We start from the raw sequence: 19,215 nt of genomic DNA, 5'->3' as shown, positions 1-19,215 counted from the left end.
GAAATGATTCATTAACACAATTCATTAACACATGTTCCCCAAAGGCTAGGCTGCTCTTTCAGTGACAGCAGAGGTCAAGGCAGTGAGAGTGCCCAAACACAACTTGACAAGCATGGGAGTCCATTAGACTGGCCCTTGTCACAGCGCCTTGACCCCAATCTGAAATGTCCAGCTAAGGCCTCCTTCAGTCATCCGTTTGCTTTTGTTCTGTTCTCCTCATGACTCACACACCATCTTTCTGTCCAATTCTGTCCTTTTTCTACCATGTCCTTCAACGCATCTTGCCGCTCTTTCCTCACTCTTCCCCTGCCTGCCTCATGGCCAGATTGACCAGTTGCTGGGCAATGTGATAGAGATGTGGGTAGACCGCATGGATAACATCACCCAGCCTGAAAGGAGGAAGCTTTCGTCCCTGGCCCTGCTCTCTCTTCTCCCGTCGGACAACAGGTGAGAATATCGTGTCAATCACCGGCGTAACGTCTGTCTGCCACTCTGTTCCGAGTCTCCCCGTGGGCTTTGTGCCAGGGAATTGTGCTGCGTCTAGCAGACTTTGACGGCTGAAAAAAAGAAGGGCGATGATGCGTGTCCATTGGTGAAAGACTAGACATTAACAAGTGTATATACTGGGATAACGCAACAACGGCGAGATACATCGATGCATGATGGCCTCCTGCAGACTCTTTTATTAATGATAAAATCAGCGAAGCAGCGTTTACATCACTGTGAGGAAAGCCGTGTTTCACTAAGACTTCTCAAAGATGCCGTTAATGGCCCTCACTGACCCACTTCTAGTTTATAGCTCACACCAGCTGGCTCTCCAGCACAGAGGCACCAGATGCATGTATCAGCCCACATACAGAACACATCCATTTATAGTGATCCCACAGGACTTCGCTTTACTCTTAAGGTTCTGAGAACGAAAATGTATTGACCATAAGGGTAAGAGCCATCACTTCTCTGCCTTTTTTTCTTTCGGCCAGAGGCGCATCAGGAGGTATAATGGGTAATCTATCAACCAGGGGGGGCTGCAGGTCTGTCTTGTTGGGCGCCGAGCAGTCCCTCGGTAATATGGCCAACTCCTTTTGCCAAGAGGGTTGATGCCTTACATCACTGACACCCGGCGCTGTTGTGGGTGTGAAAGGGGGAAGGGGGGGGGGTAATGTGTGGCATCACTTGTTAGAAGTGCTTGCATGGCCACGGTGGTTAGCGGAGGTGTAGGATGATTGCATGTTTGTCATTTTATGGCTCGGTATTTAGGGCTTTTCTGCAAATTCACCTGCATGAGTTTACGTGCCTACACCTGTGGATCACTTCACATAATTCATGCGGAGCAGTCTCTTTCTATCCCACTCTATCCCTCTTTCTCATTTCATCTTGTTTCGTGTGTACATTGCATTCATGGTCCTCTGTTTGTGATTTTGTGTCGCATCTATTTACTTCAGTGCATTGGAATCGGTAATGCAGTCGCAACATAATTTGTTTTGGGGGCCAATTCTGTGCATATTATTCACTTGATTCTGTATGGTGCATCTATTGAAAACGTGTCTGTATTGAGTACTTTCCTGAAAGTAGATTCACAGCATGGCTTGAAATGTGAGTGCACTATACAAGGCAATGAACACAACCCTGTCGGTGCAGTTGATTGAGTAGAAAGGATACTCGTCAGAATCAATAAAGATCAATATGGCTCCACTCAGGGGCAGAGAGAGCCACACAAAGCTGTGAATGGAAAAACACACACGCAGACACAAGCACACACAAAAACTCAGTGAGGCCGGTGCAGGGATCCTCAGGACTATAGAAAAGTGTTTATTTTCATGTTTCCTTTCACATCTATTTTCAGGGTGTTGTAGACCATACTGCTGTACTTTTTTTTTTTTTCTTTAAGATAAAGTTGCTTCTGTATCTCAATGACTTGATCTCAATTCACTTTTTACCTCACACAGGCAGTCGGGCATCATCTGGTTGATTGTGCCTGTTAATGCAAATCTTCTTCAATAAACTCAAGGAGGCAGTGTGAAAGACATGAAATTCAACCTGTACTTTGGAGTGCTTTGTTTTTTCATGGCTATATATCGCAGCCAGACTTTGATTTAAAATAATTGAGGGGAGAAATGACCAAATTTCCTGTCTTGACAGACGCTCTATTATGGAGCTAGTGAACAGAGGAAATGAGACGACCCTGCAGGTAGAGAATCCCTCCCTTGCGAGTCCAACACCTTGTTTCAGAGCTCTGTGTGTCAGGAAAGAACGAGTCAGGAAAGAATGAACCAGCACTGCCTCACTCACACTTTTGCCTGGGGGAGATTTAATATTTAATATATATATAATAATATGTATCATTGTTATTTTCAAAGTACCGGTAACTACCTCATGGGTTTAGATGAGGTGAAAAACTGCTTCGATGTGCCATGAAGATTCATACTTTTATCACGATACTGGGTAGAAAGTTTTTTGCTTTCACGTTTTGTTATCAAAGGCGTAGACGAGTGTGAATCGTAGTCCTTTTTTCTTAAGCTGCACAGCACCAACCTGCTTGATGAAGCTGTCTACACTTTTTCTGCCACAGCCAATCACAACACACATACTGGAAGAAGATGTTCCAAGGCTTGGAAACGGTATACTGTGTCCATATTTAGTTGCAGGAAAAAATGATACTATTCAGGGAAACTTATGAGACCTTAATTAAGCTTGCAATGGATCAGCATTATAAAATATTGAATAATGAAAGTATGACCTATGTGTTGAAATAAATTATCATCAGTTAATTAACTTGATTCATCGCCCAGGACATAGATTTTCTCCCGATGCATGCCTAATGATGAATACATTGTCAGGAAATTAAAAATGATGTACTTGCACAAAATCTCTGTTTGGTATTGCACATAGGATACAGCATAATGTATCTAGGGGGCAATAGGGACAACAAATATCACCTAACGGTGTTGTGAAGTTAAGCAGAAATCTTGTATGTGTTATATGTGTTATTGGGAAGTTCATTTTTCTCATTAGTGCCATGGTCATTATTTTATCACAAATATAAAACAGTTATAGCTATTTGAATTTGCAAATGTAGCCTTGAGGCTTGGAAACCGTCCCAAATTGATTTAATAGTGTATTAGTTATTTCTGTTGCTGTTCAAAAGTTTTAATACCTGCGAATTCAGTCTTGTATTCCAGTTACGTGTATTTCTTGTAGCTTTTATACTGCCTGAAATTACTAAAAAACACTGCTAGTGCTGTCATATATTTTTTCTTTTATCTTTAACATATATATTCTATGTTAACATATTTTTCAACATGTACAGCTAATTTCCGATACAGTTCTTACATTAACTCTAAGTTTCTATTAATCTAAGGGAAATCATGGTTGCTATGGTAAGCGATCGAGTTCAGTGGTAGCAGTCGTTGATGACTTGACTTTTGCCGGTGAGGGTAAAGCTACCAGTTCCCATGGTAACTGCAAACTCCACCAATCAAAGACGATGTGTTACACTTTGGTTTTTTTCTAGGATTGTTGGTAGTGTAGTAGTAGTAGTAGTAGGTTGTTTCAAATGACATTAAAACCTCTTTTTTTTCTAAAAACTAGAAGTTTACGTCTTTAACTTGTGGATTCTAAAGGAGCATGTACCATTGTTTCACAATATAACAGTGTAGTGTGTGAAAGTATACTTTGGATGGTTACGACATGATGGCTTTTAATCAAAACCTCTATGGTGAAAATAAATGGGATTTTTACTTCCGGAACCACACTGTTCTATAATGCTCTATAATGATTATTGCACGGATGAGTTGTTCGCACGCATGGAAATTAATTTTTGTTTAATCAGTTTCCTTTATGTTCATAATGTCGAGTATAGATCCGCTAAAATCCAACATTAATAACGTGATCCATCTCCTTGGTTAGACGAATGGATTACAGATGGATCAGATTTTTTCATTACTATGCGTGCAAAATTTAAGATGAACGATCATTTAAGCTGTCAGTTACACATGCAATTTGCAGTGCACTGGCTGTTAAATCAGTTTCTGTACATTTATGAGAATTTATAATCCTGTCAGCTGGTGTTTAGGATACTAACAAATCCTATCACTGCTACTAAATTAAAGTAATAAATATAAATGAATCTTAAAGATCATTTCCTTCAACTGTGAACATTAGATTCTAGCTTTTATTTTTGCTTTTCTTGTTGTACGTCATCCTGAACTAAGCTGTACTTTTTTTTTTTTTATGTATATATAATATAATAACAATAGAGCTGGCCAGAATGTCCCTTACACATATCCCCTCTTTAAGCCCTAGAGGATCAGAGTTTCTCCAAATGGATAACATTATCACTTGAGCACTACCTAATACTCTCAAAGTCACACCAGCCTATCTTTACTCTGGATTATCCTACCTTCAGTCTCACAAAACTTTTCTGAAGTGTGGATTTAGTCTTTCTTGCATTACTTTCCAAAACAATTTAAAATGTTCAACCAAGATGTCAGGACAAAGGGAGACTCGGTCACAGCCTAAGTCCAGGTGGGGGCAGCCATGTGCAATTTTACTTTCAAGGTGTTTAGCAGAAACTTTAATCTAAAGCGATTTATAACAAGTATATCTATCAGAAGAAAGAGAAACCACAATATATTGCTGTTGGTACAGTTAGGATGTTCAGAGAAACAAGTGCCAAGCACGTACAATTGGTTAAATAATTCCCTGTATACAACAAAGATAGCTAGGATAAGACGCTGCACAATGCTAAATACTATTTTTAAGTGCCAGGTCGTACAAACATGCAATAAGTGCGGAAGACAAGTGTTTTCAGGAGGGTAAGTGGGGAGGCGGTAGGGGTTAAGGGAGGAGGCTATGCAGAGTTGAGGTGAACTCTGAACAAGTGAGTCTTGAGTCTGTTGCGGAAGCTAGTGAGCGACTGTGCAGTCGTGACATCGGCAGGGAGCTCGTTCCATCAATTTCCCATTGCCTGTAACCTAATCTCAGATCCAGCAGTCAGACTATGTCACAGCAGAGCTCCTGTGGAGAGATGGCACAGTGCCCATGGTGGGCGGTGTAATGCTTTGCTTCCTGTCTCGTTATTCCACCGAAGAAAACACTATTTGTGTTGTACTTGTAATTTCGAAACATGTGTTTCTTCAGTGGCTAGACTACACTGTGTTGATTTGAAACCTTTACAGTTTTTTACAGTTAACTATTGCCTGCAGAGTTTAACTAAACTTCACCCAATCCCTGTTAGATCAACCTGCACCCCTTGGCATTGCTTTGAGTCATAGTAGGGAGTCATTGTAATTTATCCTGATTATAAAACAATTATAATTGCATTTCTGTGGTCCATTTTATGAAGATCCTGTTCGCGTGGTTGCGTGGCATTATGAGCACATACATGGAACGCTAAGCAACCATTAGAAAAGTCATTGAACATGATCCAAATGTAATTGAAATTTACAATTATGGGGTCACCAGTATTTAACAATTGCTTGTGCCTTGAGGATGCTAGCGCTTTCTCGCATGGTGTGACCGCATGCGATTGGATCACCTTTGTGAGTTATTTAACCTTAAACTAGGGCACTGGTGTTGGTAAACAATCATGTGTGGTTCAACGGTTTCCAATTAATGCCCTACACATAATAGCTTCGCGAATCCAATCCTCTCTCCCCTAAAAGTTATAGTCTCATGTGCGTTCGCTATTCAATGTTGCCGTTCCATTATCAAGGGGACATAACTGGTGATCAAGCCAGCAGGCCGAGTTTATCGGGTTTTTAAGGGACAACAGTTGCGCCAACAGATGTTGTAATATAGCATTGTGACCAAAAACAAAGCAGATGATTATTAAATGGATAATTAATACTTTTTAACCTAAAATATATGTGGATAAAAGGGTTTGCTCTATGTTCGTATGAGTCTCTTACTCTCTTTGCATGCTTGGATTTAGTCTATTTTGATTTCTACTTCTCTTCCGTTGTCCAGGTGTGATCAGCGTAGCCCGAGGTGGACGTTCTCAGCCTGATACTCATGAGGCTGACAGAACCTTTGAAGCATCAATGCCCACTCCCACACATATTTCCTTTTCCTAATTTTTGTGATGATATCGCTCTGCTTTCTCTTTCGTTATTATTGTCGGACTCACTTCCTTCAAAGGCTGACTAAAATAATGCATCATCTGCTTGTAAGCGTTTTAAGGGCATATGTTTGTTTTTGTTTAGAGGTAAACTTTTAAGGCTGAAAATAAAAGTCTTTACCCAAAATATTTGAACAAGCAGATAGTTTTGGAATTGCCATGACTCGCAGTGACATCAGCTTACTCTGTTTTTAGAGGCAGCACATCGTGATCAAACTAATATCTTGCGTATCTACTGTATTGAATGTGCTATTCTGTATTAACCTGGAATCGTCCACCGCTACTTTTTTCAAGGTGGCTGTTGTATCCTTGCTTGTGAGATCATCCTGATCTTCATGTTGCGTTTCGCAATGGATATCAGTCTTGCTTTAGCTGGGCAGCAATTGCCCAAATATGGCCGCAGCCTGACTTTGTTTAAAGAAAATCCAGCCAATCAGAGTGACGTATGCTCTCTCGGCTCTTGTTGAATCTGGTTGGAAGTAAAGCAAAAACGTATTGTTATCTGGGATAAGCTGGCCTAGCAGTTTTCTGTTCATCTTTTAGCGTAGTTATTAAGTCTATTTCGGGTACATTTAGACACAGTTTTGATTGTTACACTATCCTTAGGCCCCACCATTGTTTTTTTTAATCCAGCAGACCTTGTTCGTCATGAACTGAAATGAGCGACGATTGGTCCTAGAATTGTTACATTTTTGGAAAAGGCATTAAATGACAGATCAGACCGATCTGCAGACAGAAACAGAATGTGAACTCGCAAGATAGGATGGTCATGAAAAAAGTTTTTATCCAGCATGAATATATGTTTGTAGTAATGATACAAAACTAGATTACTATTTTTGTAATGCATATATATTGGTAATACAAAGATGACACTTAGGATAATCTGATGGTTTGTTTGTTCCCCAATGGTATATACCTCTATTTTCTAAATATGGAGGTGTGTGCCAATATTTGAAGTGATGCACAAATTGGCACCCACATTGTGAATACAACAAACACTGCATGAAAGTGAAAATTTCTCTCTACTATTAGTACAATCTCATGTAAAAGAGGCAGACCAGTACAGTTTGGTTTTATTACAAACTACCTTTTTTCTGTCTTTTGTTTTAGTGTGATCCAGGACAAGTTCTGTGGCATCGTCAACATCTGCGTGGAGGCGCTGCACGACGTGATGACCGAGGACTCTGACACGGGCACCTCCAGAGAGTAGGTCCACTGCTTTGTCACTTTTATCTACCATGTCTTCTCTGCCTAGACATAGTACCTGCTGAGTTTAATAGGAAAGCGCCTGAGAAATGATGCATGGAAAAACAAAAAGAGCGACCCCGAGATTTCACACAGAAGCAGTAAAATGGTCTATGTTGGGTATCTTTGGACAAGGCATGTTTGCTATGATTTAAGAAGGTTTGAGAGTTAGTTTTGGAAAGTGGGAAATATTTGTGTCATTAATGGCACACCTTGGATTGGAAATAAATGGGAAATCCACCGAACCCAAGGTTGAAAAATGAATTGGTATACACAAAGGAGAAGCAACTGTTTGCCAAGGACGGTTTGCAAAAAGGCGAAGATTGGACAAGAGACGGACACTTTTGGGCTGGCTTTTCCGATCAAGGAGAGGTAATAACCTGTGAAATAGCCCAGAGCGTATTTGCTCAACCTGGGAGAAAAAAAAGGAAAACGCTGTCCTCTCTTGCTAGACGTTCACATCTTGTCTGTGCCCTACCCTGATTCCTCACACTCTGTCCTTGGTGTCCCCATCGCCTTTCATTGACAAAATCTTAAGAGCATCTCCTTCCGTCCTTCCTATTTTAACATTAAAATATTAAAAGGGAACAGATGACTGCTTGCACCATGTGCGTTAATCGTGACGTGTCTTGGGCATTGATTTACTGTTTGATTGATTTAGTGTTTACTGGACCCATTTGGTATCCTCACAGACACACAAAATTGTTATAATTTTCCAGCTGCTTTTCGCAATGGATTCAACATACTTCACCATTGTGTTGGAATCTTCTCTGCGCAGTGTCATAATTTAAGTGTTTGTCGGCAGCCATTAGCACATGCAATAATTGGGCATGACGGTTGGCAAACCTTTTGATATTGCACTTTAATATCATTATAGAAATCCCTTTTGGCCAATATATTCTGTTATCGTGTAGACATGGTAATTCTGTTCATTTGTATGCTGCCTGTTCATCCTTGTTGCTACAGTTTTCATGGAGCATTTCATACTCATTGCAAAAGACCATGGCAGTAGTTCATAGACAATGTACATCTTTTCATAGATGCTTTGAAATAAATAGATATGTTAATTTATTACTAATGTTTTCATCAAAATATAGCTCATTAGTTTAGATGTAGATGCCCTCAAGTTTTTGCTGACGGGTGAATCATGCAACTACTGTAGGAACGAACACACACACACACACACACACACACACACACACACACACACACAGAGGATATGAGTATATGAGTAACATCGAGACCTGATCCATGCAGCCCCCAGCGTGTTTGTGCATATGGGTGTGTTATTGCACAGATAGTGCGTCCATTTTATATGCCCATTTCTATATTCTCATCAGATCTCCTGCAGGTTATAGGTCACGTAACGTAGAGGCAGGGTGTCGCCAAGGACTAAAGACAGAAGCGAGGTCACGGCACAAAGGTTTAGCTCGGTGGGTTCCCCTGAATACAGATCAGCCGCTCTGGAAGTCTCACCGATTTACCAAGAATAGCGTCCGGAATTTTTGCAATTTATCATTTGCTTGCATGTGTTTGTATGTGTGTGTATGGGGGAGAGCGAGAGAGAGAGAAAGGGAGACAGTGACTAATGATGAAAGAGGGAGACAGTTGAATTTGAATTTCTGTAAGACCATCTGAATAGTGTGTGCGTGTGCCTTTGTATATGCGCCTGTGTGTGTGTATGTGTGTGCCCCGCCTTGACTGAAGCGGTGTCTAACTGTGCCTGCTGGGGTTATTCATATTGAGTGGAATATTTCTGTGTCTGCAGCTGCATGCTGATGAGCAATTTTGAGGAGCCCAAACTAAGTGAGGATGAGGAGCCACCCACTGAGCAGGACAAGAGGAAGAAACTGGTGAGTAAAAACAAGCGCACGCAGTTAAAAACACTACCTCACACAACTGATCATAGATGTTGACAGGATTCTTGTATGTATATTAGTGCTGTCAATAGATTAAAAAACATTAACTAATAATCTCACAATTTTCTGTAATTAATCTAGATTAATTAATCAATAAATTAATCTTGATTAATCAAATTTTTCTATTTAAGGCTGAAGCTTGTAACAGATATTTATTTGAGTAAAATCATGGAATTAATGTAGAATCAACGTAAAGAAAGTATATTTAGATTAAAATACTATTTGGCACGGCCCGACCCGACCCGGCCCGAGGATAGTGTTGGGAAATATCGTCCCGAACCGTTCTCGGGCAGAGAATCTAAACTCTAGTTTGGCTGCACACGCAAACAGAGGTTATGGATCAGCTGCCACAGGAAGTGGCAAAACTGCGTTAACGGCGTTAATTAATTAATTTTTTTTTTTTATCTCAAATTAACGTGTTAATTTTGACAGCACTAATGTATGTATATATTTTTTATAAATACCATTTTGTATTTTCTGATCTTTTATTATAATGATGTTTTTTTAAGACTTGGTCATTCATCGTGACATTACGCTAAAGCCTACTGTTAACAGCCTAGTGACTCCAGGACTGAATTACAGTAACAGAGTGGTCACTTGAAAAGTAGGATCCAAAGGATGCTAGTTTTGACACAAAACCAATCTATTTTCCCATCTCTTGCCCACTCTCCATCTCTCTATTCGTCCACATTTACCTCTGTATTACCTTTATATCTTCTAATGACCGCTCTTTGTTACATCTTCGATCTCTCGCCTCTGCTCTTTTAACTGTCTTGCGACCCCTAAGACACTCTTCCTTTTCATTCATCCCATCAATCTTTTTTAATTTTCATCACACCAACCCATTCCCCCCCTTCTTTATATACACACACACACACACACACACACACACACACACACACACACACACACACACACACACACACACACACACACACACACACACACACACACACACACACACACACACACACACACCCCTTTCGCTCTCTGACTTGTTCACATGCACACATTTGTTTTCTGTGTGGCTGTAGGCCACGTTTATTTGAAGGAGCAATGAAGAACTAATTTGATACTGTTGTCGTATTTCCACGTGGTAGTCACAGTGGGGGTGCAGAAGGCGCCTCTAATTGAACTGTTAATTGGCTTTGACTGGAATCCTGCTGACGCAGCAGAAAAATCGTATTAAACCTTCTCCATTGGATTACTTTGGCACAGTCGTCTATGTTGGGCTAATTAGATATAGAAAATTAGCTTCAATGTTGAATCGTGTACTTTTGCCTTTCTTTTCTAAAAATACTATTCCGCGCACATACAAACACGTATGCATTCGCACACACACACACGCACACGCACACGCACACACGTTTGTGTGTAAGCTTGGTGATATCCTCCCCAAAGCACCTTAGCCCAGACCCTGGACTGAGCTGACTTTTTTCCCAAGGGAGAGAGTAGAAGTGGATCTCTGCCCTGTGTCATCCATAGCCACCTTAGTGTGTGTGTGTTCAAAGTATCCAAGTGTCTTTTTGAGAAAACCAAGGAAAGGCATCTGTGACATTTTCTAATGACTCACTTTTGTGTTCTTTGGCTACATTGTTGGCATCAGTTTCTCACTTTATTTAGTAATAGGTGTGTGCAAACAAACCAAAGTTTTTGTGTGTGTAAGAGACGGGGAACTGCTTGTTCTGCTGTGGTCTCTTGATGAATAGTCATGCATATTTGCTTTATACTGCAGACACGTATTGAGAAAAGTATTATATTATAATTGAAGGCAGATGCAACGTTTTAAGCTACAAATTGCCATGTGCAAAGCTGTTTGTACAAACTACTCTTCAAATTCATGACTTTTATTCTTTGTAATGCTTTGCCTGGAACTACACCCTTTAGCATATTATTATATCAGAAGTATTCTAGCTTGCTTACCAAGAAGACATTGTGGACTACTAATGCTACTGGCTGTTTGAAGGCTTTTCACACCAATCTATTTTGTATAGAAGCATTCTTTGCAGGAGAACGGGTGTAAACACGCTGTTCGACTTTGGCTTGCAGTGTCGTGTTTGCGCTGATGGCTGGTATAACCTGTGCGCATTGATTACCAAATGCACAACAGGTGTGCACCCGCACCCAGCACCACGGTCTAATCAACCACACACTCTCCACACTTATGCTCTCATCACCTGTGGTTATACCGTAGAGCAGAAAAAACGGATGAGGCTACGGATGTAAACAAAGAGGGCATTAATGTCTCAAAACCATAAACATAGCCATGCGCCGTTTTCCTCGTCTTTAGTATGGCCATCAGCCGTTATCATAAGGAGATTATAAGTAGTCGACATGTACAATGACCAGTAAGTGATCTGTTTTTTAGGCAGATTCCGCATGCTAACTTTTAATCCGTAGCTCAGGATCTGAATGAACCTATGATGCATAGCTGTCTCAGTAAAACACAGATCTTCCAGAAGAGCTGTAGGTTAGATGCAAATGCATAGCAAGCGCAAAATAAATAGAACACGGGAGGGATTTATTAACCCAATACATCTTTAACCTTTCCACTGACATGGATCATCGTTGTCCTCCAACTGAACCCTGTTAAGTGCAACACTTCCTTAAGTATGTTAAACTTTGCTCCATCCTAAACACCCCCAGAACTGCCATGAGTCTCTCTGCACAGTAGCATCGAGGCATTGGTTTTGAATAGATGGGCACTGTTTTCTGTTTTCTGTCTGGCTGTGATAAACAATGCGTCTCCAGCCAATTTTCATGCTGGGCGGGATTCATCCATGCCCCCGTATTAGCCTGCACAATGGCTTTTATTATTAAAGCAGTTTGCAATCATCCTACCTATAGCTCAGATGTAGCTATTTATAATGCTGCATTAATAATCTGTCTGCACAATGGTTAGGTAGTTTTGTATTAAGAATAAATCCCAACTTTTGCCAAGTCTTTGAGGAAGCAATGCAGGGTGTCCTGCGTTCCTCATGGTTATTAGTTATAAGAGGGCTGAACATGAACCAGGCCTTAATACGCTGAGTGAGTTTGTGAACGTGGCTTGTGGAAACGGGTGTGATATCCACTTGGCCAAGACTACGGACCCGGACGATAAAATAAAGTTGCATGGATATAGCTGTCTGGCAACCGTGTACAGCAAATCGCAAGCATTCGCTCATTGCTCTGTTGCCTTTTCCCCTCTAACTTACCTTAACATCTTCTGTTCCTTTCCTTTTTTTTGTCAGCCCCCTCCTTCTCATCCACTCTCAATCTTCTCCCATCCCCTACCCCGCTCTAAACACATCACTCGTGATGTCTTTCACCGTGCCAGTGACTGTGCGCTGTCTCTCTGTAGCCGTGGGTGACGCCTCTGTGATTGGGCTGTTTTGTCTTGTCGGAAGAGGAGATTTGCCGGTTCCTCGGTCGGCGCCTACCATCCTGAATAAAAGATGAACGGGGCGATCGGAGGGATAAATGGAAAATTACCTTGCCCTGTCTCCCTCCTGTTATTCTCCTCGCCGTTGTTGTTGCATGATTGTGTGTACTTTGTATGTGTTTGGTGTGTGCGTGCGCCGTGCGCGTGTGTGCTTGTGCGCAGGCACGCATCCATTCTCATACTTCCACCACCACCTTTTTATTATTCCAGTTTCTCTTGCTAGAGACTTTGTCCGGCATTGTTAGTGAGTAGGACCGGAATCATGTTTTTGTTTATTAGTTTGCAGAATTCTCTGCCCTCAACCAGTAAGGTTAGGGTATTGTTGGTGACAAATGTGTGGATGGAAAAAGGATGAGGGCAGGTCTGAGTGCAACAGATGATGGAGGATGACGATTGTATGAAAACATTGATGGACTTGGTTTGTTTTTTAAGAAGCCCATAAATCTTTCTCTTGTAGAGGGGGAATTGATGGGGCTGATATTTACAACCAGGCTGGTTTCGCCATCCAGAATCCTATCACTTTGCAACACGTGTTTGAAGATGTGTTCACTTTGTCAAGTTTTATATTGGACCCGAGAGTCGTAGATGCAAAGAGAGCAGTTAGTGCTGTTCTTTTGGCATCCATTTTGAGTCCTCACCTTGTGCCCACAGCATCTTTGTGCTTCAGTATAACAGAGTGTGAACAAGCTTCCTTTTTGTTGCCTGAATATTGTATGAGTTCATACACTTTGGGGATGTTTTGGATTTAAAATAAAAAATAAAAATAAGCTTATCTTACACTAGCCTCTATGTTTCACTCCTCTCCGGGCCAGGGTCGAGGTAGAAAGTGAAAAGGGTTTGATATTATGTAGCCTAATTAATCCAGCCCACACACCCTTGAAAGATTAAAATGAAATACTGTATTATGGTCTCCGTCTTATGTATTCCCCTATGTGGTAACACTTGGTTTCGCCGTAGGGTCAGCGATCTCTGTCCCCTGTGGTGTAGAATTGCTCGGTGTCTCCCTTCTTTTCTTCACCTCATATCCAGTTTATGTATTCCTTTTTTAGATCCTCAGGCGAATCAACTGCGCCACGTTCTGACCTGAAATCACAGACCAATCACAAAAAAAAGCATAACCAATGTCATCTTTAAGGGAAAATGTATCTATTTGAAAAAAGGCCATCATGGAGACCAGTTCATTTAAGTTGAGATTGAGCTCATACTTGGGTCCATTGCGGTCAACAGTTTATTGTGCAGATTACATTTCATATACTGTGTGTATATATGTATATATATATGTATACATATATATCGCTCTCTCGCTCTCGCTCTCGCTCTCGCTCTCTCTCTCCTACAGACGATACAAGGGTGCACTGCATACACATATTCATTTTGAACAACATCCTAAACCTGCAAGTGCACACTCGTGACACATGGAGGAGTTTTCTTTTCTTTCAAAGTTTTTTTTTCTTTTTTACATTTCGGCAAAGCAAAGAGGATTAAAACACAACAAAACGGGTGACAATCAAACTTCACTCTGAGGCAAACACAGAACACAGGCGAAGGATCCAAGGCGGACTCCTGTCCCCTCGAGGGAACCTGTGCAGTTGCTTCACTGCCTCCTTTTCTCTAACCGTCATTCCTGTCCGTCACTCTCCGTGGGTTTCGATATCCAGACCGCCTTTACGGCAGGTGAGTTCACGTTGGTGCGCAGGTATCCCCAAGAGCTTCACGGTGCCCTTCACGGTTTCTTTTCGATAGTTCTGTGGCGATCACAAACACACACACACACACAAACACCAGCGATTGTTTGACAGTTGTCTTGTCTGGGATTTGCCGCTCTTTAATCATGAGTTGTTGAGGAGCACTCGCTGAAGGACGGTCGCGCTCAGGTAATCCACAGCTTAGTTCTTTGTTTTCCTAGCGAGCATTGTCCGACAAGGAGGGTGACATTAATGTATAATTATTTTGGTATGTACTGTACCACGGGCCGATGACTCAGACTCTTTGTGTTGTAGACCCTGAAACTGCGCAGCCCACTTGAGATCTGGTTTTGTCTCCCCCGCTTGGAACCCAGACTAACTGCCCACTTACACTTCATTGTTTTCAAAGCGCCTACATCTTTCTTTTCAACAAAATATATCCATTTTGTGGTCCATTGAGCCAACATTACGTTAAGCCAGTTGACACAATATGTAGTTAAATATGGTGTCTACTGCGCGTTCTCCGTTAATTTTGTCCCAAGTGAGAAGGAGCCACTTCCTAGACGTTTATTGTTTGTGTATTGCAATCAAATTGAAACAATAAATATCTATCTGATATCTTTCTTCATGGTCTTCATGATTTAGGGTGAACGGTCATGTTCAAGGCATCAGTCAATTCCACTCCGTCTTTCACTGCTTAATGTGGTTCATATGGAATCACAGCATTCTTCAGAGGGAGGGGAGGCGATCAAATACCTTTCAAGATGGGGTTGTCATAAATGCACCTACCGTGTGTAAGATGGACCATTGCCTCGGGTCAAACAAATGGATCAGCCATGCTGTATTACAGAAGATCCCATTAGTAACTTGGATGCCAAGGAAAGCTTCATCAAGCATGTCATTAAAGAGACCCCATGCTGAGGGCGAACGCCTCGGCTCCTGAGTCGCCCCCGAGGCCTCTACAAGTTCATTATTCCAGAGCCTGCCGGGAGTACTCACAGGATATGCTCAAGTTCCTGTTGTTTTCCAGTTGGCCTCGAATGCCTTCAATGTAACACAGATAACAGTCTGTGCATTATGACGGAAAGGCCACTGACTAATTCAAGGAGCACTTGGGGATGTTTTGTGAGCAGAGAAGCTGGACTTAACTTTTCCATGAAACAAATGTCAGGATTGAATCCTCTGTTTATTGCAGGGATATGTATTGGATGTATGAATTGTTTTTGCAGTTAAGCTTCCCTGACATCTAGTGTGTTGTACTTACATTTGTGTCTTCCTCTCTGCGTCAGGAGTAGATGGCGTAGCAGGCCTGTTCGTCTTGAGCTCCAGCACACAGTGGTGGCATTTAGGGTTCATACAAAGTTCATGAAAGTTCCTATTCATATTTGGATCACTGCAAATCTTTGCAGTCTACTTTAGTTTAACGTGAACTCGGATCTCTTTTTAAATGGTTTAATTTAGATAGTGAGTGGAAGGGAGATTTTTGTTATTGGCTATTTAGCTAATGAATTGGATACATAAAATAGTATGTCACATCATGTGTGGTTAAAGTCAACGTTGAATGGCTTGCGGAGCATGTCTTACTCCCATCATGTGACACATTTCCAAGTAAAACTATTTAAAACTGAAATGCTATTTAAACCTATTACAAATTGTAGGATGAACGTGTTTTGGAACCTAGGGATAATTCAAACCTGACAAAACGAAATGGGTCTTTTATGGGTTGAAGGGAAAGGTTAACCTACCAGTAACTTCTTAAGGTCATCACAAAAAACCTTTTCGGAGGAAGAAATTAAGTTGATAACATTCTGGTGCAAAATGACTTATATAACAGACTTTTCCTTTTGCATGCTTTGTTGAGTTGATGATTAATTATTTGCCTATGGAAATGAGTTGCCAAGGTGAAGAACGAAATCTTGTCCTGGGGTATTCCACCCAAATTGTTTACGGTTTTATGGCCAACGGGGTGCGGGGGGTATTTCTGTGCTCAAACTTCTCTCCTTGATTTATTTATTAAGTTCTCAGACACTTGGGGTACACAAATAACATTTTTTTTAATTTATTTTCTCAAATACCTTTAGTGCCCATGCTGTATTCAGTTGTTTCACGTTCTGGCTTTAGTGGGATACCTGTGATGTATTTAACTCATCAGGGATCATAGGCATTGGGAGCTGTATAGTTTCCTCTTATCAGCTAATATACAGTACTAATGAGCCTTTGCTACCGTTTCTTGTTGTTCTTCCTTTCGTTTTTTACCTTAAGCGGTGCCTCACTGCCAAAAATAAGGTATGCAGCTGGTTGTCCTCAGCAAAATAACATTTATTATTTAACGATATTTTATGAGTAATCGACTAACTGACAATGATGTTTGACAATGACGAACTACGTTTGTGAGTCCCACCCCTGGTGCTAGATATGAGGCTGGATTAATAAGCAGTCAGAATGCCGATGTACAAAAAACAACAACTTTTAGGTTACAATATGCGTATTTCCATCCATCCTAGACTCCTCGCATTCACAGTGCTGAAGTTAGTGTGATAAGGCGACACTGAACGAAAGGCAGAGAGAGATGGGCCTATTGCATCTAAAAGAAGATGATAAAAGGCTGTTTTGAGTAGACTGATGATGGTAATAACAGACTTGGGGATATGCCAGTCCATCCTTAATGGTGTGATGCTCGTGGTTTGGGGTGGCTCTGTTCAACTGACTCTGGGCCAAGTGTTTGCAGTACATTGTAATTAAACAACCAAAATGAATACGCAACTTGCATTGGCAACCCAGTTTTCCAAATCCTATCGTCGTTATCTACATTTTTATTTTTTTCTTCCTTTGAGTTAGAAATGAATTTAACAAACACATGATTCTGAATGAGCTATCCGTTCATTTTGAAATCAAGGTAATTATGGGCTTTCCTTGTACCATGTTTGGTCAATTATGGGAGTTGACGGCTGTCCACTCTAAGCTTGTTCACTTCAGACATCACCGCAGTGGTCTGGGCTTGTGGCCCCCGCTAGTATGGCTATTGCAAGACCAAACTCAATCGTAGATTGAACGTTGGTCTGGGGAAGCTGCCGTCATTTTCCTCAGCACAAAAGGCGTGATCAACTGACCGATCTCAACTGACTACGCGATTGGCTGCTTGCCGTCGCTTCCCTGTTGTCATTGTGTTAAACCAGCTGATAGTGTGCCAAGGGGAGAAGCCAGCTTGTGATTGGCTCCTGCAAAAACGTATCGAAAGCAGAAAGAAATGTATTGCTCTTCTCCAGACCCTTGTGCAGGGTGAACTAAAATTGCCGGCAGAATGGGCGGGGCTACCGAGTCTAGGCCCCCGCTGGAGTTTGAATGTCTGCATGGGTATACGACCGTTTACATTTCTCAACCACTGTTCTAAGGCACTCACCCCCTGTATGGGAGTCTACCCTGCTATGGTTAGGGCTGGACATCATTTCAAACTATTTCCATGTTTTTGGATCAATCAATCATCAATATCAGGTCAATGCTTTCTTTCGGTACCTTGCTTTTCTTTGACATTAAACACAAAAGCTGTCTACCTGTTTGTGTCGCTTACAACCGGCCATGGCTGCCACCAAGTCTTCACTTCCAAGAGTGCCAACTGTGACCTTGGTGGCTTAGCTCAACAAAGTGGGGTTAGACCTTGCTGACTCACATCACTATTTGTTGCATGCATCAATCTCGTCACCTAGCCGGCCACATTCAAAACGCATCAGTTTAGAGACGCCGTGACTGATGGCTTGCTCTTTGCTCTAGGCAGGTTGATTGATGGTTCAAAGTGCTCCCCTTGATTGATTGACAGAGCACAAACTGAGATCCAGGTTCCACAGCGGTTACAAAACAAGTTTGAGAAATGTTGTTTACACGATGCCATCCACATAACTGTAGTTTCAGCTAGAAATGGTTTAACCAATGGTTTTAACCATCCCATTAATATTGAGGAGCAGGCTGCCTGCCTCTGTCCGTAGGTGCAAGGTCAGTTGAACTTTCAGGTTCGGCCCTCATAATAACAAACATCCGGGATTGTACATTTGCAATCAATGTGTATTTGTCGGTTAGCTCAAGGGAAAAAATTCCCTTTTGATCTTACTTAACATGTACCCTCTGATGGTTTTAAAGAGCATACAAATATACAGGTCTACATGCATTTTATTCATTGAAAAGTTTTTTTCTGACAGTCAAAATGCAAGCATTCAATTCACAGGCCAATATTATAACAGGGATCACAAATGAGAATCTCTTCTGTGGGAAAAATTTATCTGATCACATTTCTTGAATGTAAATATTGATAGAGATATCGGATAATATATCCAACTTTCTTCATAAGAAATATTAGTGTCTTTTATTGTTTTTTGCCAACAACTTGCTTCAACAGTCTCATCAGTCGTTTTAATTCGCAGTGCCACCCAAACAAATTAAAAACAAATGGGCCCTGAAGCCAGTCTGTTCTAGAAACATTCATGTTGGTGATGATAGTTTCCAAGCCGGTGCCCTGCTTTACCCTCTGAATCAGGCTGGTTGAAGTGGATATCATAGACTGCATCTCTAGTAGGAACTGAAGGACAGGGACAGAATGCATCAGGTATCCCACATTTCCAAACAGTGGTCAATGTTTACTTGTATTTCTTTTTTTAGGACTCCTGGAAGAATATCTTGCAGTAAAACTGAATGCTGCCAAGTTGCATTTAACAGCTTCAAATGCGACACCCTAATGGCTCCATCAGAATTCATGAAATGGATTTATTCTTCTTCGCCTGAAAATATGCAGGATCATCTGATGCCAAGAGACATGGTCTTCTTGACCTCCTATTG

At 41.3% G+C, this 19,215-nt stretch overlaps 1 protein-coding gene across 3 annotated transcripts in view; it reads left to right on the top strand.

Annotated features, from left to right (window-relative positions):
* ipo11 (importin 11) overlaps positions 1-19,215 on the top strand; it is a 121,919-nt gene that overhangs the window by 82,856 nt on the left and 19,848 nt on the right. For all 3 annotated transcript variants that reach the window (XM_060054610.1, XM_060054608.1, XM_060054609.1), the window contains exons 27-29: positions 326-447; positions 7,229-7,324; positions 9,132-9,216. In XM_060054610.1, the coding sequence (XP_059910593.1) occupies positions 326-447; positions 7,229-7,324; positions 9,132-9,216 (303 nt within the window). The remainder of the gene's footprint in view (positions 1-325; positions 448-7,228; positions 7,325-9,131; positions 9,217-19,215) is intronic.

This window comes from Gadus macrocephalus, chromosome 6 (genome assembly GCF_031168955.1).
Source record: "Gadus macrocephalus chromosome 6, ASM3116895v1".
NCBI lineage: Eukaryota > Metazoa > Chordata > Actinopteri > Gadiformes > Gadidae > Gadus > Gadus macrocephalus.
This window is presented reverse-complemented; position numbering and strand designations above follow the sequence as displayed.